Source organism: Ailuropoda melanoleuca, chromosome 10 (genome assembly GCF_002007445.2).
Source record: "Ailuropoda melanoleuca isolate Jingjing chromosome 10, ASM200744v2, whole genome shotgun sequence".
NCBI lineage: Eukaryota > Metazoa > Chordata > Mammalia > Carnivora > Ursidae > Ailuropoda > Ailuropoda melanoleuca.
This window is the reverse complement of record NC_048227.1, coordinates 68956345-68971340: the sequence shown is the minus strand read 5'-3', so window position 1 is coordinate 68971340 and position 14996 is coordinate 68956345. Positions and strand designations below refer to the sequence as shown.

The window sequence follows — 14996 nt, the reverse complement described above, 5'->3', positions numbered from 1 at the left end:
ATGAAGTGACTTCTTTTTTTCTAGATTTGCCTACAATGGATAAGTCAGTGTTTTTGGAATTATTTAGATTGGCTAGAAATCTGCCACTATATTGCTACTTGTGTTTTCCTTGGCCCTGATTATCAAGTGTATATCTGTATCGCTATATTCAGACATCTGCAACAAGACATTCTGCAGCACACTCAGACTCAAGATCTGCAGGTTTTCCTAAAAGTAAGTAACTTTAGGGGGGAAACGGTGGTTAAGAGTTCATAGCTAACTTTGACGGGATGCTTATATGTCAGATACTTTTCTCGGCAATCATTGGAAAACAACCTTAAGAGGTAGGTACTATTATTCTTTTTTTTTAAATATTTTATTTATTTATTTGACAGAGATAGAGACAGCCAGCGAGAGAGGGAACACAAGCAGGGGGAGTGGGAGAGGAAGAAGCAGGCTCATAGCAGAGGAGCCTGATGTGGGGCTCGATCCCATAACGCCGGGATCACACCATGAGCCGAAGGCAGACGCTTAACCACTGTGCCACCCAGGCGCCCCGGTACTATTATTCTTATTTTAGAGATGAGGAAACTGAGGCACCAACTCAAGATAACACACCAAGGAGTGGTGGGACTGCTGTATGAAGAAGCTAAGCTGGCTGTTAGCCAGTGTGCTATCCCACAAGATGTATTTTCTATTTATATCTATATCTATCTATATCTACCTATACATATATTCCTTATATCTTATCTGGTCACTAAAAGTTCAAGTTACTATGTTAAGACAGAGGTTTGAAACATTTTTAAAACATTTAATGTAATTTCCTGTGCCTTCGTATTCTATATTTTTTAAACTTTCACCTATTTTTATAAAATGTTTCCATGAAAGATGATTCTATCATAACATTCTTTTTAAAAATTCACTACATTATGTAAGTTAATATTTTAAAACAAGATATAACTTGCTTTCCCTCTCACAATAACGTGAGTTTTGAAGCTCTGGACTTTAGGAATATAGTTATATAAATACATCCCTGTGTGCAATTCTTGATGGAAGTCCAACTCTATTTAAGTTAAAATCTCTCCTTGAATTTGAAGTATGTTTCTCCTGCTCCCCTCACCATCCCACAGGCACATATACACATGAATACACTAAAACCAGTATCTGTCCTTTGCTAGGTTTAGATCGACAAATAATTTCTATGTTAATTAATTTTATCATTATTCTTTACCACTAGATGCATGTCAGAGCTCTTTTCCCTTTAATAATGATTTGCTATAAATAAATGTTATTTATTATCCAAGATGCCAAACTATCAAGAATTTTTATTTTATAAATACTGAATTCAAAAGGTCTCAAACTTTCTCTGTATATCACTAGAACTGTTATCTTAGGAACTTTTTTTTTTTTTTTTTTTTTTTAGAGAGAGAGAGTGAGAGCAAGCCTGAGCAGCGTGGGGGTGAGGGGTTGGGGGAGAGAGAAAGGATTTTCAACAGGCTCCAAGCCCAGCAGGTAGCCTGGCACAGGTCTCCATCTCACAGCCCCGAGATCATGACCTAAGCTGATATCAAGAGTTGGACACTCAACCAACTGAGCCACCCAGACGGTCCTTAGGAACATTTTTAGTGAAAAAATATACCAAGACAATGATTGTGCATGTAAAAGGAAAACGTAGGTAGAAAAAGAAAACTATCTGCAGGAGGTAATTTGAAGAACAGGGATGGTTAAATGGGGATTATGTTGAGGACAAAATGTGGGTCTCTTTTTGGTAAGGGACACTTTCATCACTACTGTGGTCAATTATAGGAATTTCAGAGTCTGAAATTTTCCCAAGTGCTTATAATATCCTCCAACCTGTAATTCTCTAACCTTTTATCTCACTTCAGTTTCTCTTACAGTGTTTGTCACTAGCTGAAGTTTTTTAATATATATTTTTGTCAGTCTTCCTCAGTATAATGTATATGTTCCACAAGGACAGTGATTTTGTCCATCTCATTTACTAATGGTATTTTCAATGCTATAATAGGTGCCCAATAAATATCTGTTGATAGAATAAACAAATAATACATATAAAGGGAAAGGTGAACTTATTTTTTTTCACATTTAATAACATTACTAAATTCTTTAAATCTAATTAATGTTGGTGGTTATTGCAGTTTCTTCTCTTTGTTGACTATTTCTTGATAATGCTATCAGTTTAAAACTAAAGAATTTTTAAATGAGGGGAAAAAGGTTACTACTGAAGTCCTATTTAAATTACTAAAATTTTAATTGAATTGGTTTAAATCCAAACTAAGAACAGGTTGGCAAAGAATTAATTTTAGCGCTTGTCCTGGAACTAACCTTACTTCTTACAAGTCTTCTGTTTGTATTCATCTGAGGGATTAGAAAAAATGTCTTTCTGATATTGGACTTCATTTTATTTTTTGTTTTATTTTCAACAGGTAGGTCTCAAGTTCATCTATCCCTTTTGGTGCTCAATTATTTTTCTTGTGAGATAAATTCCAGCATGGTTTATTTAAATATGCATTTACATGCCTCTTTATTCTATTAAGCCCTGTTATGGCCTGCTGTTTCCCATGTATATAAACATGTATAGATTCTTTTCCACTTATTTACATATTAACCAATAATGAAACTTTGATTAATAAAGGGGTGTTCATTTTTCCTTCCCTTGAAGACAGCCCAAGTCAGAAATAGTTATATGATTTAAAAATTTCTCATTCAGCTGTAGTTATAAGGATTAAACCTGGGGATTTATGTTTTATACTTTCTAATCCAGAAATTTCAGACTTTGTACAAAGGGTGGAAAAAAAAAAACCTTAGTAGTTCTCCATATAACTATATACCACAGCCATAATACTATTCTTATATAGATTACATGTTATTTCCTAACAATACATATTTAAATAGGATTGCTTCTGAAGAGGTGAAGTAGAACAGAGGACTTTTACTTTTTAGTGTATTTGTTGTTGTTGTTTTTATTTTTGAAGAATGGGTCCATACTTCTTTCATAATAAAAGTTTTTAAAAGGAGGATATTGAATCATTATATAAAAATGGACAAGACAAGCATCTAACTGTTGTAAATATGTTCAAATAATCAGGCCCAATTGACAGTTTCCAAAATATTGAAAAGCCACAAACATGCTTTCAACTATTATCAGTTATCCTGAGAAACTTCAGGTGATGAGATGGTTCCAGAAGATTGAAAATATGCAGTTAAAATTTTCCTGGTTTAAATTTCATTTATTGACAGAGAGTGACATGATAGAAGCATTGCTTTAGGAATAATAATTATCCGTCTGAAGCATATAGTATAGAGACAGTATTAACCCATTTGTATTCATTTGGGTTTAGGCTCAAGATTTTAAATTAGGTAATTGGGAGTCTAGACTCATTGCCTACATTTCTGATAGCCCACTGAGCAATTCTTCATGATCAGTATACTAAAAAGATGATTTGGAATTTCTTAGCCCAGGTGGTGAACGTGAATAGTCAGGCCAGGTTTACTTGAAAAACAAAACCCCCAAAACCCCAAACACTTTATTTTTCCACTTTTGACTAAACCACTAAATGAGTAAATGAATGGCATGGGTATAAGATTATATCAGCAAGGTGTTTTCTGAGTTTTTCACAATATCTTTGTAGACACAACAAATAAGTGGGTTTGATAATATGAGCAGTGTTATTATATATTATGTATAATAAGTGCATTATTCCCACACGTGGTGATTGATAGATCAGTCCTGAGCTAAGACAACTTCTAAAGGTTTGCTGAAGGGCTTAGTCCTTGGATTTAGGGTCCTGGATGTTTTTATCTGTGACAGATGATCGTTTAGAAAATCTGTGGGCATTACACTTACCAGAAGAAAAACATCATCCAGAAAAATAAGTACAGTACTCTCAAACATGCCAGTGAACTTGAAAGTCTAAAGTTCGTTTTTAAGTGGAGTGTCTATTTCCCTCCTTTCTCTCACTCTCTTTTTCTCACTCTCACTCACTTATGCAAGCAAGCCAGTTTAGAGTTTAATAGTACTTTAGAAGACCCACTGTTTTAGCCAACTGGCTATATTGCACTTCTCTCTAGCATGATAATAGGTTGGCAGTGATCTTGGTTTTAGTTTGTGAATTCGATTGAATTCAACTTGCGGAAAACCTCACGGAAATGCCAGGCTAGGAAAAGATTGCCTTCCAGTGAAAATCAGGCTGTGAAGGCTCAAAATAATTAAAATGCTTCAACTAAATCCTGCATGTTATGGCAAAATCAATTTATAATTATGAGAAAATCAGATTAATTTCAGTCCAATCAGTAAATTGTCAAGAGGAATTTTGTTGTTGTTGTTCCTGCAGCTGTTACCAGAACATGTTGACAGGGTAAGGAATGGAGATCAGACTGAGAAAACATCACATGAATTGCTAAGCTTTTAAAAGACAGAAGTATACATAGTACAAAAAATAATTCATCATCTGAGGGAATAGATAAAACACGTTCAGTTTTATGTTAACTGTGGTTTGCAAATAAGTGTTTTTCATTGTTCTTATATCACTTGTGTTTGCCTGCATTCAGATTCTGGCTCTGTCATTCTATAAGTTTGGACACCTTGCTCAACCTCTCTGTGCCTCAGTTTTCTCATCTGTAAAATTAGGTGTGAAATAATACCTATTACATGGAATTGTTGAGGAATTAAATGATATCTTTTTGTAAAATACTTCTAGAACATTGTCTGGCACATAGCAAGTGCTTTTAAAAAAAAAAGTTAGCAGTTATTTGAATATCTACATCCCTGTCCCATCCTTCTCTTGTTATTAACTGAAGAAAAAGATGTGTAGAGAACACAGAAAAGGAAACAGGCCTTTTTTCTGAGCCCGTAGCTAGACTATATACTTTTGGTCCCATTTTTTTCTTCTCTAGCCCTGTAGACATCTTAGTAAATCATAGTAGTACCTGGCATACACTTCAGATCTAGGCCAGGATCATTCTCTTACTTTGTATTTGATCAAGGCCTATTCCCTCATTTACCCAGCCAGGATTGGATCATCTCCCTATTCATCACATGTGCCCATGTATCCCTCAGCTAAGTTAAAATTAATTCATTCATTCATTTATTTATTATTTATTTATTATTTTTAAATTTTGTATTTAAATTCAATATAGTTAACATTTACTGTATTATTACTTTCATGGGTAGAATTTAGTGATTCATCAGTTGCATATAACACCCAGTGCTTATTACATCAAGTGCCCTCCTTAATAACCATCACCCAATTCCCCATCCCCCCACCCTTCTCCCCTCCAGCAGCCTTCAGTTTGTCTCCTATAGTTAAGAGTCTCTTATGGTTTGCCTCCCTCTCTGTTTTCATTTTATTTTATTTTTTCTTCCTTTACTCTATATTTTCTGTTTTGTTTCTTAAATTTCACTTATGAATGAAATCATATGGTATTTGTCTCTCTCTGCCTGACTTACTTCACTTAGCATAATACCCTCTAGTTCCATCCATGTTGTTGCAAATGGCAAGATTTCATTCTGTTTGATGGCTAATATTCCATTGTGTGTGTGTGAATATATATATAAATATCTACACACCACATCTTCTTTATCCACTCATCTGTTGATGGACATCTGGGCTCTTTTCATATTTTGGCTATTGTGGACATTGCTGCAATAAACATTGGGGTACATGTGCCCTTTCGAATCATTATGTTTACGTTTTTTGGATAAATACCTTGTAGTGTAATTGCTGGGTCATGGGATAGTTCTAGTTTTACCTTTCTGAGGAACCTCCATACTGTTTTCCAGAGTAGCTGCACCAGTTTGCATTCCCACCAGCAGTGTAGAGGGTTCCCCCTTCTCTGCATCTTCGCCAACATCTGTTGTTTCCTGAGTTGTTAATTTTAGACATTCTGATCAGTGTGAGGTGGTATGAGTTAAAATCTTTTAAGAATCACATATTCTTTCCTAAATATTTATGAAACTCATACTCTATCCAGAACTACACACATTATATAAATTTCCCTAATCCTGAGGATAATTAGTGTGCTTATTAAAACTGACATATCTAGACTCCTCCCCAGACTTACCAAAACAATTTTCATGACAGGCCTGAGTTGCCAGTTTTTAGTATAAAATCTCAAATGGCTTGAAACCTTTAGAATATGTAAAAATGTTACCTTTTTTTTTAAGATTTTTTATTTATTAATTTGACATAGACAGCCAGCGAGAGAGGGAACACAAGCAGGGGGAGTGGGAGAGGAAGAAGCAGGCTCCTACTGTAGGAGCCTGATGTGGGGCTCGATCCCAGAACGCTGGGATCATGCCCTGAGCCAAAGGCAGACGCTTAACGACTGTGCCACCTAGGTGCCCCATAAAAATGTTACCTTTGAAACTTGAATCTGGAATACCAACACCAGGGATTCAAAAGTTTTGGGGCTATTGGGCTCAGAAATTTCTAATTATACCAAGCATCCCAGGAGAAACATACTAGAAAAAAACATTACTTACAGATTGGTTGTTTTTCTACTACTTTAACCAAGAATGTAGGTCCTTTTTCATGATAGGGCAAACACAACACACAAAATATTATCTCTAGCAAAGGTAAAGAGCAGAGCTAAGTTCACAAGACCCCTTAGCTCATGTGACTCTTACTATATAATTTATGCTTCTTATGTGAGATTTAATATTCATATAAATCCTTAAAGTTACCTCAGTGTATATAAAGTTCTACACCTTTTGTGGTAAACTTTTATATGTTTCCAGGTGATTATTAATAAGTATCAACTCATTGTTCCTATTTAACCCACTCAAAGTGACTTTTTTCCCAGACTTTATAAAGAACTATTACCCCTTTTTTGAAATCAGCTTTCAAATGCATTAATAATTAAATTTGGGAAAGAATATAGCAGAAAATACCTAAACTTGATCCTGAAGTCATAAAACTAAGGCATGTAATGTTAGCACACTCAGTCTTTTTGTACTTTGTATCTATTTACTACCCCCAAAGGCCTTATCTTTGATTCAGATTCCAAATTTACAGGGCTTGCAGTAGTTCTAAAAACATTTTTGCTAGAAATTATTTTTGGAAACTTTAACTGATACAAGTAATGTTTGAAAGTATAGGTATAGCTTGATTTCTGTAAGAGGCACATTCCTGAGAAGTTGCAAGAAAAGACAGTAATATAATATTTTAAGTGAATCGTTCCCTTATCTTTTTGGCAAGGGGTTGAAGAACAGACTGAAGTCAATAATCTTTGATATTGAACATTATAGATTTGTAGTGTGATCAAGAAAATCTAACTTAGCCATTTTAGAGACCATCAGTTAATAGATATGTTCTTACTATGAAACCATTAACACCTTGAGTGCTTACTGAATGTCAGGCACTGGGCAAAGGGATTTATGGGTATTGTTAATTCACTCATTGACTTATCCAGCTGTTGTACAACAGCTATGTCCCAGGCACAGCTGTGTCACAAGACAGGCCATGTCCCTACCAACATTGACCTTTCATTCTACTGGTAGACAAATATTTGAATGAATATATAATGTTTCAGGTTTTGATAGATCTTACTATAAGGAAATGAAACAAGAGAGTCAGACTAAGTCAGAGATGCTATTTAGATAGAGTCCAGCAAAGGCTACTCTGAGAGAGTAAGCAGAGATCTGAGTGAAGCAAAGGAAAAAGCAATGCTAGGACTTCTGGGAAAGCTTCTTCTATATAGGAAGAAAGGCAAAGGCCAAATCTTAGAGGTAAGAATGAGGTTGGTCCACTTAGAAAGTGTTGAGATGACCACTGTGGCCAGAACAAGGTGAGATAGAACAGTAAGAGAGGAGTCAGGAGCCAGATCATATAAGGTTTTATAGTCCATGAAAAGGAGTTCAGACAGTACAACCTTATGCCATTATTGTCTGCATTTGCACACAAGAAACTGAGGCTTAGAGTGTCAGTAAACTTCCCCAGGTTCATACATCTAGTAACTAGTACAGGGGAGTTTGAACCCTTTTTTGGTCTGAATCCAAATCTTGTAGTCCTTCTAGTTTATCAGGTTGACTCTCACTGACTAGTCTGGTTACCTTTTTAAAAACCCTAAACTCAATGGCCCTTTTAACTAAATGTTCTCAATAGTAAAAGAAAATCAGTGGATGTGTATTTGAAACTGGGTTCTGTATACAAAGGGGAGACGCAAGCTGTGTGTATGCCAAATCATGTAATATTGAATGCACATGAGTATTGTGGTTTAGAATAGTAATTTTTATTTTTCATTTTATTATTTTTTAAAAGATTTTATTTGACAGAGCGAGCAAGCAAGCGAGAGAGCACTAGCCCAGGGAGAGGCAGAGGGAGAGGGAGAAGCAGACTCCCCGCTGAGCAGGGAGCCTGATGTGGGGCTCAATCCCAGGATCCTGGGATCATGACCTGAGCCAAAGGCAGGCACTTAACCAACTGAGCCACCTAGGCACTGTAGAATAGTAATTTTTAATGCTTTTTGATGATTCAACATCTGAAACCTAGAATTAATGAAGACAACCAGCATTGAAGGTATACTGGTTAAAAAGCCAGTAGGTACAAAAAAGAAAATTCAGTATGCTCAAAATGAACTTCTAACCAAGATATAAACTACTTCAGAAGTAACAGATTAAAAAAAAAAAACTTGAAATAGTGCATTGCTTATGTAAGAAGGGATAGTGTTGTCTTATAGAATTACATATGTCTGCTATTGAAAGAATAAGGGAATTCAGGTGTGCCTGGCTGGCTCAGTCAGTAGAGCATGCAACTTTTGATCTCATCTCTCTTGATGCCCAATAGATTTTGCATATTTTTGCCCAGAAAAGGATTATTAGAGCTGTTGTTCAAATGGTGTCATCTATTATGATTCAGTTAATGAACAATAAGGATTCTTTAAAAAATCATGAATATGCACTAAAGCAATTTTTCTGACATTGGGTTTTTATCTGGTTAGAATAACACATTAATATAATTTCTCTCCAACTGAGATATAGTTTTAATGAGGAGTTGATCAGTGTCAAATCACACATAATTTGAATGAAAAGAATGGACAAATTCATAAATAGCTCCATGACCACACAGTAGCTATTAAAAGTGAATTCTTGAACAGTAAGAATGGTCTTACTTCAATCCTATTTTTCCCCAAAAGCAAAGTGAAATATTTTTTGATAGGAGAGAAATTTACAAAGACCCAGTATTTCTGCTATTCATAGGATGAACATCTTCCCTTTGATTGAGTTGCTTATACATAAAAATGGAGTCACAATATGTACCTCAGCTGTTAATGTTTTAGGACAGGGACCTGCCAAAATAACTTTGTGTCTTCCGTTTACAATTAAGAATGAATGAGTTAATGAAGAAATAAAAGAATAGATAACATTACAATTATTTTTTAAGTTAAGAGTAAAGTTCAAATTTTTGTGTTGGAAGGAATTAGATCTAGCCAATGTTATGATGTTATGCATACACCTTAACATCATTTAGTTCTTTGAGCTATAACATCAGACTTGTAGATGAGTAATACTTTCGTTTAATGTACCAACTATTCCTCCAGGTTACCCATATTTTAGGTGACAAATGGCAAAATAAGTATAAGTTCTCCCAAGTTATTTGCATGCTATGAACTATTACTTAAGTAAGTGAGCAGTGACATCTGAGGGAGGACTTTACAAACATTCGTTCTTCCTGAGAATTGCGTGTAATGTTTTCCTAGTTGTTATGCATTTGTGTGACTGCTGTATAAACTGATTACCTCTAACACAATATCTGGTATAGGATAATATGTTATCTTTTATTCTTTTTGAATTGCTTTTGGGTTTTGTTAATAACTTTTACCTTTAAAAACTGTAATCTCTAGAAAGGCATGAATTGTCCAATTTTTAAAATAACCTCCAAAACTCTGAACATAATACTACATTGGATCAGATATGATTTTTCTTTAGAATTTTATTTTATTTTGGAGGGTAGGTACTAATAGCTAGTATTTGGAAATGCTAAAAGAAATAGCCGTACAATTTCCTTAAAGTCTCCAAGATTCTAAGTGACTATTCCTACTGTTTTAATTTATTCTTGAGTGCCTCATTTGGGACACTAACCATTAAAATCAGAATTAGCATAGACATGCGTAGTACCAACATTATGAGTTACAGACTATTGAAGGTTTTATGAACCTTCAGAGCTGTAGAACAGATATTTCTTGGAACATTATAGTATCCTTTGATAAGCTTTAGGGATTTTATTAATTAAAACTGTGAACCATCATTCTATAATTGAAACTTTATCCAAAATAGTGGGAAGATTTCATTATCTAAGAGTTCACCTTATTTTTTGTTAGCTTTATGTAAAGCATATTTGGTTTTAAAAACAGACAACCTTGTTTCGTAGGTACATGATTTCTTGCTATCACATACGTACACAGCCTACTAGATAAAAAGCAATTGCACATGTACTAGCAACATAAAGCCCCATCTATAGCTGAAAAAAAAAAAGTCAACTATTTAAAATTCATTAACTTAGAATTGTGTTTCTTTACCCAAGCAAATTAACTTCTCTTTATATTTTTTGACAGGAAGAAGCACTGCATGGTTTTCGAGTTAGTGATTACTTTGAATACATGGAGATTCTGGAACAGAACTACCGACCAGTGGTGCTGAGAGACATGCGGAACATTAGAGCGCAGAGCACATAGATGGTGGAGCACACAGTTTAATGTCATGTTTTATTTATGTTTGTAAATACACATACTGTGAATCAATACTGGGACTTTTTCAATATAATAATATATATTCAAGTAGGAATTAGCTCAGTTTGTGACATGAAGTAAATTCATTTTTGTTAAGTGTGTTGTTTTGTGAGGTTTAGATTCAGATCTAATTTACTTATAGTTCTTTGTGTTTAACAGCTAATCCCAACCGACATCTCTTTCTTCACCAGAAGATTAAAGTATTTTTTTTTTCCAAATGAGTTTTGAGAGAAGCATCAAATTGTATGTAATTATTTGACTAGCCAGAGAGAGAGTCCATAGAAACAAGGAAGACATTTGTTTTCTTCATGTTTTGTCTGCACATATAAAGGAAAATAGACAAAACCACAACTACTAATTTTACATGTGGAGGAAATAAATTATATTTATCATGGCAAATGCTAAGAAAACTGTTGTTCTCAGACATAATTGTTTTTCTAGGAATTGCTTTTGATACCTGTATCAACTTACAATTTTTCATGTGAAATGTAGCCTCTACATGGTTCATTTAAAATATAGATTGGTTATTTCATACTGATAAGCATTTGACTCATTTGTTATGCATTTTTCTTAGTGATAAATTTTATTTGTACTGAACTTAAAAACATTAGAATAATTTCTAAATTATTTTAAATGACTAACACGATGTTTTATTTAAATAGAAGGCTTTGCTCCAATGAGATTAATACAATATGCTAAGGTCTATTTTCTTACAACTGTCACATTTAATATATGAAAAGTAATACACAAAAATACTTTTCAGTTAGCAATTTTAACAAGTTTTTTAAAATTATAGGTAGTAGTCATTTTGCATGCATTACTTATATTTAAATATAAATCAAACATTAAAACCATTTTGAAGCCTATTTTTTTTAAACCAAAAATAGCTCATCCACAAACTCATTTTTCCTTTCAGTATCATGAAACAACTGGCACCATACAGTTTCAGTTTTGTGATATTTAGACTATTATAATATCAACCTTCCAAAATGAGGCTTTATGCTGTAAATGCTAATAGTAGCTGCTCAGTAATGGTGTTCGTAAAGGGCACTGAAAAAGTTGAGAAAAGAAAATTGAGCAAGTTAATTTGACTTATTGCTCCCTTTAGCTCTGGTTGATAGGAGTTAAGTAAGGCAGTCCTAGGTTACTCAAAATACCAAGTTTTGTCTACTTTCAAACTTAATTTTGGAAAGCTGTAATACATGTTAATGGTTTCATTTCTTCCCATTCTGTTCCTGAGTTACTGTTATTGATACTAAGAAATTACAGCTTTATTTCCTTTTTAAAAGCTCTTACACGGTAATTGGAAATACAAATGGAGAAGGAACTATAACTTAGTTTTGTAATATTCATTGGTGATTGATTGGAAACTGAAGTAAGATCTAGGTAATAACAGTTACATTTTGGAAAAATGAATTCAGCTGGAGCCAGAAGGGGTTTGTTTTCATTTATTAAATAAATGTCTTATGAACAATGACCTAGCAATTTGGTGAAATAATGTAAAATATGGTAGTTTATGTAGCTAGCATTGTAAATTATTTTGTACCTATTATTTTAAGAATACTCTTTAGAATAGAAATAAATACAACCCTGCCTTGCCTTTCAGTTTTGTTTTTAATTATTTAAAGTGTAAGTCCTTAGGTAGGACAGACTTTATTTCTACTTTGTGAATTGGTACCTCATACGTTTTAACAGGATTCATTATAAGAAACTATATTTTATGATAACAATGTGAACAAATTTGTGAAAAATTTAAGCGCTCATATATAAATCTTTGAGTATCTGTTTTCAGAATTTCATCTCTGTCGTTATGCCTCCTCATGATGCATAGGCATCTAAGGAATCTGTGAAGATAAAGTAAATCTCAGAAATTAATCTAACCTTAACAATTCTACCCAAATTTATCATTATTAAATTATGTTATGCTCTAGTTTGGTTTTCCAATTCCAAGATGTTAAAGAAATTTCTTTGGTTGTTCATTAAACAGACATGTTTTGAGGCTTGTACATATAATGAAATATTTTGAATATTCAGGATAGGATAAATGAAATAACAGTACTGCCACTCACAGAGTCCACAGTCCTCATGGATAGATGAATAATTTTGAACTGTGGAAAATGTAGTTTTAAAGATGACAAGAATTGATCCCTGGATTTGGTGGCTTTGAAAAGAGCAGTTCTGATGGAGTAATAAAGTTTGTTTAGATCAGGGTTACTTGATGCTGTGAAGAAAGACTAGAGACTGATCCTTCTAGGAGCATTGCTGAACAGAGAGAGTATGGGTGGTAGCTACAGGCGGCCTGGGGTCGAAAGACTTTTTAAGATGGAAAATAGAAGCATGTTAACGTAAGTAGAAATGATGCAGTAGAGAAAGAAAAACATGCTGAAGAGAAAAATGCTGGAGTGAATGTCATGAGACTCATTACTGTAGGAATGAAAACTGCAATAGCCATTTTGGACGTTTGGGTTTTGTTTTGTTTTTCTTTTTCAAATTAAGTTAAACACACACTTCATTATGTGACTCAGCAGTATTCCTTCTAGGCATTTCCCCCAAGGAAATAAAAGACATATCCATACAAAGGCATGCATGAATAATATAGCTTTATTCATTATAGTCCCAAAATGGAAACAACCCAAAACTCAACTGGTGAAGGGATAAACAAATGGAATACAACTCAGCATTAAAAAATGCCACCTACTAATGCACACAAAAGTACAAATATTGTTGGATTCCATTTACATGACGTTTTAGAAAAGGCATCTCTATAGTGACAGAATGTTACTGGTTTCCAGGGCTTAGGTTGTGAGTGGGTGTGAAGAAAGGGAATTTACTGCATAGAGGTGTCTATGTCATAACTGTAGTGATGGTTACATGACTGTATTTTTAAAGTACTTTGAAATGTATGCTTAAAATGGGTGAATTTTAAGTTTCACCTCAGTAAAGTTGATTATGAAAAGATAAATGCTGCAAAGAGAAATTGACAAATCTGTTATAATGGAAGTGTTTCAACATTAGCAGTTATGTTAGCTGTAGGTTACTTGTGGATGCCTTAAACAAGTTGAGGAAAATCCTTTCTATTCCTATTTTGGTGAGAGTTTCGGAAATAGAATTTCTGTCTGGAAATGATTTTATCGAATACTTTATGTAAAAGTAATCTTTACATTATGTGAAAGTAATCTTTACATGAGTTTCCCCCTTTTTTTGGTCTGTTGATATGATAATTTCCCAACATTTCTAATGCTAAACCAACCTTGCATTCCTGAGATTAACTCTACTTGGTCATAATATTTTATCATTTTTACATACTGTCAGATTTGATTTGTTAAAATTTTGTTAGGGATTTTTATGTCTGTGTTCATAAGGGATATTGATCTGTAGTTTTCTTTTTCTGATTTTGATATGGTAATGCTGGCTTCATAACATGAGAAGTGTTCATCTGTTTTCTAGTTTATATAAAATGGTATTATATTTTTTTCCTTCAATGTTTGGTAGAATTTCCCAGTAAAGCCTGGAATTTTCTTTGTGATAAGATTTTTTACAAAAAAAAAAAAGTTAATTTTTCTAACAGATACATGGCTATTTAAAATATTCTTAAGTGAACTTTGGTAATTTCTTTTAAGGAATTTCTCCATTTTATCAGATTGTCAAATTTATAGGCACTGAGTTGTTCATAGTTATTACTTTGTTACATTTTTAATATGTGTAGAATTTGTGGTGATGTCACTACTCTCAGTTTTGGTATTGTTCATTTTTATTTTTTATTTTTTATTTTTCTTGATCTGTCTGGCTAGAAGTTTGTGCATGTTCTCAAAGAACTAGCTTTTAGTTTGAATAGTTTCTTTTTCTGTTTTCTGTTCCATTGATTTCCACTCAGAACTTTATTATTTCCCTCTACTTACTTTAAGTTTCATTTGCTTCTATTTTTCTAGTTTCTTAGTCATTTATTTTGGATCCTTCTTTTCTACTATGGGTGTTCAGTGCTATGGAATTCCCAATACGTACTGCCTTAGTTGCATCCACAAATTTTTATATAGTTGGGAATACTTTATATTCTACCTTTTGATTTTTCTGTTTGATACATGGGTTATTTAGAGATGGGTAATTTAGATTCCAAATATTTTGGGATTTTTCCAGGTATACAGTTGAGCAATACAGATTTGAACTGTGTGGGTTCATTTACAATTTTTTTTACAGTGTAGTCCCGTAGATGTATTTTCTCTTATGACTTAACATTTTTCCATCTAGCTTAGTTTAAGAATAGAGTATATAAT

General features: G+C 33.6%; 1 protein-coding gene across 1 annotated transcript in view; it reads left to right on the top strand.

The window, feature by feature from the left end:
• TBC1D32 (TBC1 domain family member 32) overlaps window positions 1-14089 on the top strand; it is a 164797-nt gene extending 150708 nt beyond the window's left edge. Inside the window, exons 22-23 of the mRNA XM_034670774.1 lie at window positions 25-213; window positions 10552-14089. Coding sequence (XP_034526665.1) covers window positions 25-213; window positions 10552-10671 — 309 coding nt within the window. The 3' untranslated portion in view covers window positions 10672-14089. The remainder of the gene's footprint in view (window positions 1-24; window positions 214-10551) is intronic.
• The last annotated feature ends 907 nt before the right edge of the window (window positions 14090-14996 follow it).